The sequence below is a fragment of the Perca fluviatilis genome, chromosome 8 (genome assembly GCF_010015445.1).
Source record: "Perca fluviatilis chromosome 8, GENO_Pfluv_1.0, whole genome shotgun sequence".
NCBI classification, from domain to species: domain Eukaryota; kingdom Metazoa; phylum Chordata; class Actinopteri; order Perciformes; family Percidae; genus Perca; species Perca fluviatilis.
Genome location: NC_053119.1, coordinates 875,452 through 890,904, shown reverse-complemented (window position 1 = coordinate 890,904; position 15,453 = coordinate 875,452). Strand labels below are relative to the sequence as shown.

The window sequence follows — 15,453 nt, the reverse complement described above, 5'->3', positions numbered from 1 at the left end:
GAGTGCTTAGGGCCGTCTACAAATTACTACACTGAAAAGAAATACATCAAAAATATTTATTAATTTAATGATTAAATAAGTTAATGTCTCCAAACTTACCTCAATTATTACTTGTCTCCTGCTAGTTATACTACAGCACTTACTTAAAAAAAGAAGTTAAATTAAAAAATATTTTTGTTGCATCTCTTTTCGGTGTTGTAATTTGTAGACGTCCCTAAGCACTCGTCTTACAGCAGCAACAACAGCAGAGAGCAGAAGCCAGCAGGAAAGTGTTATTTACATAAACTTCTGGAGTACTTACAAACTTTCCAATCCATCGTTTTATGAGTACATAACCTATTTGTACTAGTGTAGACGTTTGGTATCATTTCGGGCATTATTAGTGTTGGTCACAGAGATACGAAAGCGTGCGTCATAGCCCAGCTTTCGCTATTCCGCTCTACGCTAACGCTCCCAATGTTAGACCCAGGTGAAAAAAGCTTCTGGGGGGGTGTTTGGCTCGAGGTCATGGTGCAAAGGACCCTAGGGTGAAATTACTCCAAACCATCACTTTAAACCTGCTTTATATCTGAATTCCTGCAGGAGGAGAGAGTATGCCATGACTGCAGTATGCAGATCGAGGAGTGGCTCAACGTGGGTGGAGCTAAACGTTTGACTCCGCCCACCTGCCCAATACCAATCGGAAAAGGAAGAATGTATGTCTGAGGAATAAACACAGGACTTTCAAGCTTTCACCACGGAGATTGGAGCTAGTTTTCCGCGTGTGAAGTTTGCTTTCCCCATTCTTCTTTTCCCAATCCCAACTGGTTCTTTTCCTAAACCCAACCCCATTGTTCTTTTTCTTTTTATAATTCAAATATCATTATTTATTATAATCTATATATAATATATATTATATTATAAAAGGTGCTGCATTGGCGTTTGAGAATGTGCTGCCTGATCTCTGCCTCCAGCAGATGGCGTGCCCGTGGTGTCAAATGTTTAGCTCCGCCCACATTTAGCCCAACCATGATCTGCGTACTGCAGTCAGGTGCAATTGGGTGGCGGAGATCAGGCAGCACACAAAATAAAAATTTGGAAGGAGAGAGAGAGAGAGAGAGAGAGAGAGAGAAAGAGAGAGAGAGCGAGCGAAGGCGGAGGTCTGAATGTAGTTTAGACTGACTGAAGTTTTTGTCGTCATAATTTGGTTGATGGATTGATTAAGAAATCCTAAATCTAGCTGTGATGTTATGCAGATGACACTCTGCTTTAACTTCAGCTTCAGTCTGACAGTCAGAACAGCTCATGTTTCTTTATCTTTATATTATGGTCTGGCTCGTTGTTGGATCACAGGCTTCTTCTTCTGGTTGTTGTTCAGGATTATTTTATTCTTTTATTCTGCTGTAGGTGCGTGACCGGGTTCGTGTCTCTGATCCTGAAATCTCTGCAGGGACGATTCGTCATTCCAGATTTTTCCACCTTCACTGAAGAAACTCAGAAGCTGTTTTCCAGGTGTCGTCAGCTGTCGTCTGTCCAGGTGAGTTCTGCTTGGATGCCTGGGGGTCAACATATATATATATATATATATATATATATATATATGTTAGCCTGGTTGACACCAGACCTTCTCAGTTGTAACTGATTGGTGTAAAGCCCGCCTCAACGGTTGTGATTGGTGTAGAGCCCACCTCAACGGTTGTGATTGGTGTAAAGCCCTCCTCAACTGTTGTCATTGGTGTAAAGCCCACCTCAACGGTTGTGATTGGTGTAGAGCCCGCCTCAACGGTTGTGATTGGTGTAGAGCCCGCCTCAACGGTTGTGATTGGTGTAGAGCCTGCCTCAATGGTTGTGATTGGTGTAAAGCCCACCTCAACGGTTGTGATTGGTGTAGAGCCCGCCTCAACGGTTGTTATTGGTGTCTCGATTTGGAAAAATTGGAAATGGGCTTGAATGGGCTCTTGGCCAGACGGACTTGCACAGCAAATCTCAAATTTGCTGGAAGTTCGTCATGCTTTCCCAGGCTAGCAACTCCCATGCATCGCTGTTTTTGTCAAAGTAGTCTGGTGGCTTTGAAGAGAGCAGCGATAGCGGCTTTAGTTCCCCGTCGTAAAGGGCTGCCTGACAGCAAGGTAAAGCGCTGAAAATATTCTAAATATAACGTCCACTTAAACTGATGGAGCATATTTTTGGTACTGAATAAACCCTCGTGCCAAATTATTATCTTATGTTTGTACTGTTGTGTATTTGTGTAATCAGGAGAAAGAGAGCATGGACAGCAGTAAGTGGGGCGTCTCCATCTGCACTGTGGACGGACAGAGGTACGTCCAACTCATCACAAGGTCAACTGTCTTCTTCACTTCACTGCCAACTCATCATCGTCTGTCTGTCTGTCTGTCTCTGTCTGCTTGTCTGTCTGTCTGCCTGTCTGTCTCCCTGTCTGTCTGTCTTTCTCTCTGTCAGGTTGTCTCTGGGCGACTGGGCCGGCTCTCAGCTTCTGGCCGAGATGTCATGGCCGCTGGTGTACGGCGTGGCGGTGGACCTGCTGGGCTCTGACCTCATCCACAGATACGTTGCCGTGGAGACGTACTCCAGTCACAGCTCTCCGTTCACACTCACTAAAACAGGTCCAGGATCATTTTATATAGACCTTAGTGGTCCCCTAATACTGTATCTGAAGTCTCTTTTATATAGGCCTTAGTGGTCCCCTAATACTGTATCTGAAGTCTCTTTTATATAGGCCTTAGTGGTCCCCTAATACTTTATCTGAAGTCTCTTTTATATAGGCCTTAGTGGTCCCCTAATACTGTATCTGAAGTCTCTTTTATATAGGCCTTAGTGGTCCCCTAATACTGTATCTGAAGTCTCTTTTATATAGGCCTTAGTGGTCCCCTAATACTGTATCTGAAGTCTCTTTTATATAGGCCTTAGTGGTCCCCTAATACTTTATCTGAAGTCTCTTTTATTTAGACCTTAGTGGTCCCCTAATACTGTATCTGAAGTCTCTTTTTATATAGACCTTAGTGGTCCCCTAATACTGTATCTGAAGTCTCTCTTTATATAGGCCTTAGTGGTCCCCTAATACTGTATCTGGAAGTCTCTTTCATATAGGCCTTAGTGGTCCCCTAATACTGTATCTGAAGTCTCTTTCATATAGACCTTAGTGGTCCCCTAATACTGTATCTGAAGTCTCTTTTATATAGACCTTAGTGGTCCCCTAATACTGTATCTGAAGTTTTTTTTTATATAGGCCTTAGTGGTCCCCTAATACTGTATCTGAAGTCTCTTTTATATAGACCTTAGTGGTCCCCCTAATACTGTATCTGAAGTCTCTTTTATATAGACCTTAGTGGTCCCCTAATACTGTATCTGAAGTCTCTTTTATATAGACCTTAGTGGTCCCCTAATACTGTATCTGAAGTCTCTTTTATATAGACCTTAGTGGTCCCCTAATACTGTATCTGAAGTCTCTTTTATATAGGCCTTAGTGGTCCCCTAATATTGTATGATATTTTGATATTTTGAGCAGGATTTTAGATTTTTGACCTTAAGCCTACTTGACACTGGCTGCGTGGCATGTCTGTTTATATTTGGGCTCCCATGGTAACAGGTTAGAGCGTGCACACTGCCTGCATGACACGCACGTCTCAGGTGTGACTCGAGCCGAAAACGCATGCACGCTAGAAATAGGACCGGCGCCTATTTTTCACACAACACGCCAGCGTGTTGGAAGCGTTACCAGGTAACATAGAATACGAAGAGATGTTTATATGTCGTTTAGACACAAATACATATTAATAAATGAATGTTGTTGTCTGAAAAGTCTTGAGGTTTTGATATTAATGCAAATATATATATAAATGTAATTTAAAATAAATAATTATCAATTCTCTAATATGTCACCTGTGTCAATTCAAAAATCAATATTATCTTTATCCGATCAATATTATATTCTCAGGCTCATCAGATCCCGTCATCTTTCTTTCACTCTTTCTTTCTCTTTCATCCTGTCTTCATCTTTTCCTGCTCTTTCTTTCACTCAATATAATAATACTCTTTCTTTCATCTCATCATCTTTCATCTTTCATCTTTCTTTCTTTCTTTCATCATCTTCCACTCTTCTTTCTTTCTTTCATCTTTCTTTCTTTCTTTCAATGCTTTTCTTTCTTTCATCTCAATGTCTTTCTTTCTCATCATCTTTCATCCTCGTCTTTCATCTTTCTCTTTCTTTTCTTTCATCATCTTTCAAATCTTTCTTTCTTTCTCTTTTCAATGCTGCTTTCTTTCGTCTTTTAATCAATCTTTCAATCTTTCAATCTCTTTCCATCCATCTCATCCATCACTCAATCTTTCTTTCAATCCATCTTTCAACTTCCTCCATCTCCATCTTTCTTTCCTCCTCTTTCCATCCTTTCTTTCCTTTTCATCTGTCTCATCTCTTTCATAAATCACAGTAGCAGCAGCAGCAGCATCAGCAGCAGCTCCGCGTCACCTTTCTGGTGGGAAAAGACGTAGAAAACGCAACGCAGACGCCACGGTCGGCATTTCCAAAATGGGTTTTCAACACGGTCTCACAGCAGTTCGTGTAATGGTCAAGTTATTTTTAATTAAGTGTTCACGGGGACGTTTTTGTTGTTTTTTCCGTGGTGGCCAGCACGAAATGGTCTATACGGAGATTAACGGGGAAACTAAAAGCCACACGCGGGACACGATCCCCGGCCTCTGCCGTGAAAGTCCTGAATAGTTTGACCCATCCACCCCCCCACCCCACCAACCTCCTTATGCAGATTTTCAGCATTTCACACTACTCACTACCGTAGTCATGCTGTGACCACCATAGGCGCCGATACCGAGGGTGAGCACCCACTGAGCACCCACGTGTGCCAGGCTGCCAGTAGGCTCCATTCATTTAAAATTAAACATTGCAATTGGTGCTAAGTGGAGCGTCTGTCATAGTGTGATTGGTTATGTCGCTGTCAGTCCCCTGCTCCATATCCTATCCACCAATCACAGCGTCTCTTGGATGAAAATGCCTCCATCCCCCCCCTCCCCACAGTGCATGCATATTCACCTGCAATTATGGTTTCGGACCAAACTGAAAAGTCCGAAAGTCCGGACCAAATGAGGTAGGTGTGAAAACGCCTTAAAAGGTTTTAACCGTCCTGGTCTCCTCGGGGTCAAATTTGACCCATTTTCAAAAAGTTTCTCTATCAGAAACTTGGGTTTCTTTTATCCAAATTTTTAAACAAAGTAACGTGGGTGGTTCCCTACAGCGCTCTTCACAAGTTAAATAAATGATCAGTTCACTACTTTCATTTAATTTGGGTGTTTTTATTCAATTTTACAACATGTCAAGTAAAAATGATAAAAGAATGTTGGAAAAACGTAGGGCAAAAATGTCCAAAAAGCAGAAAAAAATGGCAAAAATGTAGGAAAAAGTGACAAAAATGTCAGCAAAATCTTCAAAAACGTCAGGAAAAGTGACAAAAAACTTTGAAAAAGCCATACCCACATCAAGATGTTGGGTCTGGGAACTCCCCATTGGTCAGGGCTCAATCTGAGGGGCGGGATAAACGGTTGTCTTTTAAATTCCCTCTGCACCAATAGGATAGCGCTACAACCAATCAGAGCAACGAAGAAGGTAGCGGAGCTAGTTGATAGATTAAACTTTAAACTCTGAACACATCTTCCTTTTTTAAGAATGACTTCAGAGCCGTTCTTTGTTCTTTTCTCAAAGAAAAGCTGAACTCCAAGTCTTCCAGAAGACCGCTGTTCACCAGCAGCAGCATCAGCCATAAGCCCCGCCCACCCACTCTATACACGATGTGATTGGCCTGACCAAACTTTTTGCTTTTTCGTCTACCAGCCAAATGGCTAGTGAATGTTCAAATGTTACCAGTCACTCAATAGATTACCATTGGGTTTTTATTTTTGGCTGGTGAGTGAAATTAAACTACCAACCACTTGCATATTTCACCAGCTTTTAGCTGGTAAACGGTGCTAATTTTGAACCCTGGCAGCATGGAGGCCCAGTGGTTAGCACTGTGGCCTGTTGCATGTTCTCCACCATGTTTGCGTGGGTTTCCTCCCAGTGCTCTGGTTTCCCCCACCATCTAAAAACATGTACCAGGTTCTCCAGTCAGTGCCCTTGAGCAAGGCACTGGCTCAGATCTGGAGTTGGTCCCCGGGCGCTGTGATTGGCTGCCCACTGCTCCCTTAAAGGGATGGGTTAAATGCAGAGAATGAATTTCGCTACGTGTATGTGACAGTAAAGTACCTTTACCTGTTACATTACCTTAACCCTTTGATTAAAACATGTGTTTTGCAGGAATCCCTCACAGCCCGCTCACTGAAACAGGAGCCATCGTTACTTCATCTTTACTGCAGGTAACTCAGCCATCATCTGTCGTTTGATCACCAGCGATGTCACTTCCTCTGATGCGTAATGTTGGCGCGTTCATGCCATCTCAGAATAACAGGGACCGCTTATCCGTGTCCTTTCCCATTGGTTGTCCTGCAGATAACACAAACAGCACACCTGGCGATGTGCTGTTTGGATGCTCGTATAAGAAAACAGCAGAAAATCTTCTGTTATTGTGGCCTCCATGTTTTCACCACCTGATGCTCTCGGCTACGGCCAGCTGTTGGTGGCAGTCATGCAACAAGTTGTTATGCCAAACGCCCAATATAACCGAAGAAGAAGAACACGCATGCCGACCATGTGAACGCTGGCAGTCGGAAAAACAACGTAACCAGGGGGGCGGTGCCTGTTATTCCCAGGTGGCATGAACGCAGCATTAGTCTTCCAGCTGGCGGGGCGCCTGTGATGTCACTTCCTCTAATGCATGATGTATTGTGTGTCTTCCAGCTGGCGTGGCGCCAGTGATGTCACTTCCTGTAATGCATGATGTATTGTGTGTCTTCCAGCTGGCGTGGCGCCAGTGATGTCACTTCCTGTAATGCATGATGTATTGTGTGTCCTCCAGCTGGCGTGGCGCCTGTGATGTCACTTCCTGTAATGCATGATGTATTGTGTGTCTTCCAGCTGGCGGGCACCTGTGATGTCACTTCCTGTAATGCATGATGTATTGTGTGTCTTCCAGCTGGCGGGCACCTGTGATGTCACTTCCTGTAATGCATGATGTATTGTGTGTCTTCCAGCTGGCGTGGCGCCAGTGATGTCACTTCCTGTAATGCATGATGTATTGTGTGTCTTCCAGCTGGCGTGGCGCCAGTGATGTCACTTCCTGTAATGCATGATGTATTGTGTGTCTTCCAGCTGGCGTGGCGCCAGTGATGTCACTTCCTGTAATGCATGATGTATTGTGTGTCTTCCAGCTGGCGTGGCGCCTGTGATGTCACTTCCTGTAATGCATGATGTATTGTGTGTCTTCCAGCTGGCGTGGCGCCAGTGATGTCACTTCCTGTAATGCATGATGTATTGTGTGTCTTCCAGCTGGCGGGCGCCAGTGATGTCACTTCCTGTAATGCATGATGTATTGTGTGTCCTCCAGCTGGCGTGGCGCCTGTGATGTCACTTCCTGTAATGCATGATGTATTGTGTGTCTTCCAGCTGGCGTGCAGCCGTGATGTCACTTCCTGTAATGCATGATGTATTGTGTGTCTTCCAGCTGGCGTGGCGCCTGTGATGTCACTTCCTGTAATGCATGATGTATTGTGTGTCTTCCAGCTGGCAGGGCGCCAGTGATGTCACTTCCTCTAATGCATGATGTATTGTGTGTCTTCCAGCTGGCGTGGCGCCAGTGATGTCACTTCCTGTAATGCATGATGTATTGTGTGTCTTCCAGCTGGCAGGGCGCCTGTGATGTCACTTCCTGTAATGCATGATGTATTGTGTGTCTTCCAGCTGGCGGGGCGCCTGTGATGTCACTTCCTGTAATGCATGATGTATTGTGTGTCTTCCAGCTGGCGGGGCGCCTGTGATGTCACTTCCTGTAATGCATGATGTATTGTGTGTCTTCCAGCTGGCGGGGCGCCTGTGATGTCACTTCCTGTAATGCATGATGTATTGTGTGTCTTCCAGCTGGCGGGGCGCCTGTGATGTCACTTCCTGTAATGCATGATGTATTGTGTGTCCTCCAGCTGGCGGGGCGCCTGTGATGTCACTTCCTGTAATGCATGATGTATTGTGTGTCTTCCAGCTGGCGGGGCGCCTGTGTGCAGAGGAAGAGGAGAAGTATGACTCAGTAAGTGACGGACGACATAGAGATAGAACAGGATGCTTTGGATGCTCTATGCTGCTATAGATAGACAGGTAGGTAGACAGACAGACAGGTAGATGGATGGACAGGTAGGTAGGTAGGTAGATAGACGGACAGACAGACAGGTAGATGGATGGACAGGTAGGTAGGTAGGTAGACAGACAGACAGACAGACAGATAGATGGACGGACAGACAGACACGTAAATGGATGGACAGGTAGGTAGGTAGGTAGGTAGGTAGGTAGACAGACAGACAGACAGGTAAATGGACGGACAGGTAGGTAGGTAGGTAGGTAGGTAGACGGACAGACAGACAGGTAGATGGATAGATAGGTAGGTAGGTAGGTAGGTAGGTAGACAGACAGACAGACAGGTAAATGGACGGACAGGTAGGTAGGTAGGTAGGTAGGTAGACGGACAGACAGACAGGTAGATGGATGGATAGGTAGGTAGGTAGGTAGACAGACAGACAGGTAGGTAGACGGACAGACAGACAGGTAAATGAACGGACAGGTAGGTAGGTAGGTAGGTAGGTAGGTAGACAGACAGACAGACAGGTAGATGGATGGACAGGTAGGTAGGTAGATGGACAGACAGACAGACAGGTAGATGGATGGACAGGTAGATAGGTAGGTAGACAGACAGACAGGTAGGTAGACGGACAGACAGACAGGTAAATGGATGGACAGGTAGGTAGATATGTAGGTAGACAGACAGACAGACAGACAGACAGATGGACGGACAGACAGACGGACAGACGGACGGACAGGTAGGTAGGTAGACAGACAGACAGACAGACAGACAGACAGGTAGGTAGGTAGGTAGGTATGTAGGTAGACAGACAGACAGACAGGTAGATGGACGGACAGGTAGACGGATAAATAGACAGACGGACGGACGGACAGACAGACAGACAGACAGACAAACAGGTAGATGGACAGACAGACAGACAGACAGACAGACAGGTAGATGGACGGACAGGTAGGTAGGTAGGTAGGTAGACAGACAGACAGACAGACAGACAGGTAGATGGATGGACAGGTAGGTAGGTAGGTAGACAGACAGACAGGTAGGTAGACGGACAGACAGACAGGTAAATGGATGGACAGGTAGTAGAGTAGGTAGACGACAGACAGACAGACAGACAGATAGATAGACGACAAACTAAATGATGGACAGGTAGGTAGGTATGTAGTAGACAGACACAACAGACAGAGATGGACGGACGGTAGACGACAAGCGAGGAGGACAGAGAAGGTGGAGCGACAGACAGACAACACGTATAGGTAAGTAGGTATGTAGGTAGACAGACAGGAAGAAACAGCAGACAGGCGACGAAGGTAGTAGTGGTAGGTAGGAGGGACAGACGGTGGACAGTAGAGATGAAAAAGAAGAGGACAACGACAGGTGTAGGAACCGACAGATGGGAGGTATGGAGTGAGAGAAGAGAGACAGACGATAGACAGACAGGTATTGCGGTAGGTAGGATGGGCAGAAGAGCAGAGAGAAAGATGGACAGTAGGTGGGAGACAGAAAAGACAGAAGCAGCGACCAAGACAGGTAGAAGAAATTTTTTCTTCTCGTTTGACAAGGCTCATTAAAAACACATTTAAAACAGCAGAGTGTGTTTTATGTTCAGAATGGTTTTTGCAGAGTAATTCCCGTCTCTGAGTCCCGTGGGCTTCTCCACCATGTATTGATTCCAACGGGAGAAGTGACCGTGAACACAGATCATCGCCCCGTTACTCACCAAAGTAAAGTTTGGAGCCATTCCTCCCAAAGCCACATATCTCCAGATACATTCTGACACTAAAATGGCATTTCAGTGTCATCCACATCACGAGAAACAACTAACGTTTGTGAACGCCCTAACAAAACTAATCTCTGTGATGCTAAATATGTCTTTTAGCTGTGTAATTATCCAATGTTAGGCTAACAGTAATACTTTTACTGCAGTAAAGTACCTGAGTAGTTACTGAGTAGTTCAACTGACTGTTGTTTTCTTGATTGTAGGTGTTGAACGTCATCCGAAGGCTCTGCAACAAGGAGCACGCCAACTTAAACTGCACCAGGTACTGATTCTGCAAACAGACCGTCACACTATGGCTCTATATTACATTATTATATTAAGGATGAAGTCTAGTGATGATATTCCATATTTTTCAACATGGATGTAAAGACCTAGCCTGGCTCCGCCCTCTGGATTTGCAGTATATTCTTAGGTTTTCTCCGGGCAAATATTTGGCGGTCCAATCAACGAACAGAGGGAGTGGCTGGGAAACGATGACGTTGAGGTTGTGCGCTAGTTTCAGTTGTAGTTCCGTAATGGTGGCGGAGAAAGATGCGAGTAGGACCAGGCTAGTGTACCAGAGTCTGGTAGGACCAGATTAATGTACCACAGTCTGGTAGGACCAGGCTAGTGTACCAGAGTCTGGTAGGACCAGGCTAATGTACCAAGACCAGACTAATGTACCAGAGTCTGGTAGGACCAGGCTAATGTACCACAGTCTGGTAGGACCAGGCTAGTGTGCCAGAGTCTGGTAGGACCAGGCTAGTGTGCCAGAGTCTGGTAGGAACAGGCTAATGTACCAGAGTCTGGTAGGACCAGGCTAGTGTACCAGAGTCTGGTAGGACCAGGCTAATGTACCAAGACCAGACTAATGTACCAGAGTCTGGTAGGACCAGGCTAATGTACCACAGTCTGGTAGGACCAGGCTAGTGTACCAGAGGCTGGTAGGACCAGGATAATGTACCAGAGGCTGGTAGGACCAGGATAATGTACCACAGTCTGGTAGGACCAGGCTAGTGTACCAGAGTCTGGTAGGACCAGGCTAGTGTACCACAGTCTGGTAGGACCAGGCTAATGTACCAGAGTCTGGTAGGACCAGGCTAGTGTACCACAGTCTGGTAGGACCAGGCTAGTGTACCACAGTCTGGTAGGACCAGGATAATGTACCACAGTCTGGTAGGACCAGGCTAGTGTACCAGAGTCAGGTAGGACCAGGCTAGTGTACCAGAGTCTGGTAGGATCAGGCTAGTGTACCAGAGTCAGGTAGGACCAGGCTAATGTACCAGAGTCAGGTAGGACCAGGCTAGTGTACCAGAGTCTGGTAGGATCAGGCTAGTGTACCAGAGTCTGGTAGGACCAGGCTAATGTACCAGAGTCAGGTAGGACCAGGCTAATGTACCAGAGTCAGGTAGGACCAGGCTAGTGTACCAGAGTCTGGTAGGATCAGGCTAGTGTACCAGAGTCTGGTAGGACCAGGCTAGTGTACCACAGTCTGGTAGGACCAGGCTAGTGTACCAGAGTCTGGTAGGACCAGGCTAGTGTACCAGTGTCTGGTAGGACCAGGCTAGTGGACTAGAGTCTGGTAGGACCAGGCTAGTGGACCAAAGTCTGGTAGGACCAGGCTAGTGTACCAGTGTCTGGTAGGACCAGGCTAGTGGACCAGAGTCTGGTAGGACCAGGCTAGTGTACCAGAGTCTGGTAGGACCAGGCTAGAGTACCAGAGTCTGGTAGGACCAGGCTAGTGTACCAGAGTCTGGTAGGACCAGGCTAATGTACCAAGACCAGACTAATGTATCAGAGTCTGGTAGGACCAGGCTAATGTACCAGAGTCTGGTAGGACCAGGCTAGTGTACCAGAGTCTGGTAGGACCAGGCTAGTGTACCAGAGTCTGGTAGGACCAGGATAATGTACCAAGACCAGACTAATGTACCAGAGTCTGGTAGGACCAGGCTAGTGTGCCAGAGTCTGGTAGGACCAGGCTAGTGTACCAGAGTCTGGTAGGACCAGGCTAGTGTACCAGAGTCTGGTAGGACCAGGCTAATGTACAAGAGTCTGGTAGGACCAGGCTAATGTACCAAGACCAGACTAATGTACCAGAGTCTGGTAGGACCAGGCTAGTGTGCCAGAGTCTGGTAGGACCAGGCTAGTGTGCCAGAGTCTGGTAGGAACAGGCTAATGTACCAGAGTCTGGTAGGACCAGGCTAGTGTACCAGAGTCTGGTAGGACCAGGATAATGTACCAGAGTCTGGTAGGACCAGGCTAGTGTACCAGAGTCTGGTAGGACCAGGCTAATGTACCAGAGTCTGGTAGGACCAGGCTAGTGTACTAGAGTCTGGTAGGACCAGGCTAATGTACCAGAGTCTGGTAGGACCAGGCTAGTGTACCAGAGTCAGGTAGGACCAGGCTAATGTACCAGAGGCTGGTAGGACCAGGATAATGTACCAGAGTCTGGTAGGACCAGGCTAGTGTACCAGAGTCTGGTAGGACCAGGCTAGTGTACCAGAGTCTGGTAGGACCAGGCTAGTGTACCAGAGTCTGGTAGGACCAGGCTAGTAAAGACTGTCTGATCGCAGCCTTTTTGTCTTTATTTAAATGCTTACTGCCTGTTTTTATTTGTATTCTTTGTAAAGCGGCTTTGAGGACTTTAAAAAACACTTTAAAACTCCCATGTGTTATTATTATTAACATGATATTTATTTGAATATAAATGTACATGTGAGAGTCTATAACTGGGGTATGTTGTGTTTGTGTGGAGGCAGTAAAGTGAGTTCTCTTGTTGTTGTTGTTGTTGTTGTGGTGTTGTTTAGCTATCAGAGCAGCAGGAAGACCAGTGTCAGACTCCACGCTCTGTCCTTCTACCTGCAGGAGAAAAAGGTAAAACATCATCATTACACACATTCAGAATATTATTCACCTTATGGTGGCAATGTACTGTATATAAGTACTGACCCTTATGGGTATATGTAGGCGTGTATGTATGTATGTATGTATATACAGTATGTAGGTAAGTGTATGCATGCATATGCAAACAGACTGTATGTATGTATGTATATATGTAGGCATATATGTATGTACATATGTATGTAGGTAAGTGTATGCATGCATATGCAAACACACTGTATGTATGTATGTATGTATGTAGGCGTGTTTGTATGTATATATGTAGGCGTGTATGTATGTATGTATATATGTAGGCATGTATGTATATATGTAGGCGTATATGTATGTATGTAGGTGTGTATGTATGTATATATGTAGGTAAGTGTATGCATGCATATGCAAACACTGTATGTATATATGTAGGTAAGTGTATGTATGTATGTATATATGTAGGTAAGTGTATGTATGTATGTATATATGTAGGTATGTGTATGTATGTATGTATGTATATATGTAGGTATGTATGTATGTATGTATATATGTAGGTAAGTGTATGTATGTATGTATATATGTAGGTATGTATGTATGTATGTATATATGTAGGTAAGTGTATGTATGTATGTATATATGTAGGCGTGTATGTATGTATATATGTAGGTAAGTGTATGCATGCATATGCAAACACTGTATGTATATATGTAGGTAAGTGTATGTATGTATGTATATATGTAGGTAAGTGTATGTATGTATGTATATATGTAGGCATGTATGTATGTATGTATATATGTAGGTAAGTGTATGCATGCATATGCAAACCCTGTATGTATATATGTTAATTTTTATTATGTATGTATTGTATATGTTTCTTTAAATATTTATAAGTATAATTTTTTTTAAAACCGTAACTATTTATTTTGCGTCTCTTGTCTCCTCTCTAACTAACCTTCTGCGTTCCAGTGTTTTCCAGAGAAGGTGGACATTAACGCTGCTTTGGATCTAATGATGCAGGTAAAACATCACGTTTAGTTTGTTGTTGTTTAAGGACACTGACACATCCCCCTCCTTTAACCCTTGTGTCGTCTTTGTCGGTACCCGATCTGTGCTGCCCGCACGATCCGTTATGCGCATGTTGAAACCAAAACATGTCACGCAACTCCTCTCTAGTACACCAGACTCTTACCCTGGAAATCAAGAGTTCTCTCGCAAGAGCACAAGTTGAATTTGCTCAGCGAGCCACTGTGGCATTCAGTAATGATGCTCATTAACTATGCCCTTGTAGCCGAGCTGCACCAATCACATCGGTGTATCTGATATAAGCGGGCCAGAGGCGAGCTGCTACGTCAAAGTCATTAGTAAACATTGCAAGATGGCCACCGATGAACACCAGTTGTTTGAAACGGCTTTGGCCGCTACAATGACCGAGTTAGACTTGGCTTTTTATCGAAAAGAGTAGCTAAGAGTTTAATCTACCAGTTAGCTCCTCTGGTAGCTAAGAGATTAATCTACCAGTTAGTTCCTCTGGTAGCTAAGAGATTAATCTACCAGTTAGCTCCTCTGGTAGCTAAGAGTTTAATCTACCAGTTAGCTCCTCTGGTAGCTAAGAGATTAATCTACCAGTTAGTTCCTCTGGTAGCTAAGAGATTAATCTACCAGTTAGCTCCTCTGGTAGCTAAGAGATTAATCTACCAGTTAGCTCCTCTGGTAGCTAAGAGTTTAATCTACCAGTTAGCTCCTCTGGTAGCTAAGAGATTAATCTACCAGTTAGTTCCTCTGGTAGCTAAGAGTCTAATCTACCAGTTAGCTCCGCTGGTAGCTAAGAGTTTAATCTACCAGTTAGCTCCTCTGGTAGCTAAGAGATTAATCTACCAGTTAGCTCCCTCGGTGGCAGCTAAGAGTTTAATCTACCAGTTAGCTCCGCTGGTAGCTAAGAGTTTAATCTACCAGTTAGCTCCGCTGGTAGCTAAGAGTTTAATCTACCAGTTAGCTCTGCTGGTAGCTAAGAGATTAATCTACCAGTTAGCTCCCCTGGTAGCTAAGAGTTTAATCTAGCAGTTAGCTCCGCTGGTAGCTAAGAGTTTAATCTAGCAGTTAGCTCTTCTGGTAGCTAAGATTTTAATCTAGCAGTTAGCTCCGCTGGTAGCTAAGAGTTTAATCTACCAGTTAGCTCCGCTGGTAGCTAAGAGTCTAATCTACCAGTTAGCTCCGCTGGTAGCTAAGATTTTAATCTAGCAGTTAGCTCCGCTGGTAGCTAAGAGTCTAATCTACCAGTTAGCTCCGCTGGTAGCTAAGAGTTTAATCTACCAGTTAGCTCCGGCTGGTAGCTAAAGATATTATACACCAGTTAGCTCCGCTGGTAGCTAAGATTTTAATCTAGCAGTTAGCTCCGCTGGTAGCTAAGAGTTTAATCTAGCAATTAGCTCCGCTGGTAGCTAAGAGATTAATCTACCAGTTAGCTCCGCTGGTAGCTAAGATTTTAATCTACCAGTTAGCTCCTCTGGTAGCTGAGAGTTTAATCTAGCAATTAGCTCCGCTGGTAGCTAAGAGTTTAATCTAGCAATTAGCTCCGCTGGTAGCTAAGAGTTTAAT

At 44.8% G+C, this 15,453-nt stretch overlaps 1 protein-coding gene across 1 annotated transcript in view; it reads left to right on the top strand.

Annotated features, from left to right (window-relative positions):
* The window catches only part of glsl (glutaminase like), a 68,639-nt gene that overhangs the window by 44,440 nt on the left and 8,746 nt on the right, over positions 1 to 15,453 (top strand). Inside the window, 8 exon segments of the mRNA XM_039807903.1 lie at positions 1,387 to 1,516; positions 2,236 to 2,297; positions 2,440 to 2,603; positions 6,305 to 6,363; positions 8,139 to 8,183; positions 10,212 to 10,270; positions 12,795 to 12,861; positions 13,825 to 13,875. Coding sequence (XP_039663837.1) covers positions 1,387 to 1,516; positions 2,236 to 2,297; positions 2,440 to 2,603; positions 6,305 to 6,363; positions 8,139 to 8,183; positions 10,212 to 10,270; positions 12,795 to 12,861; positions 13,825 to 13,875 — 637 coding nt within the window.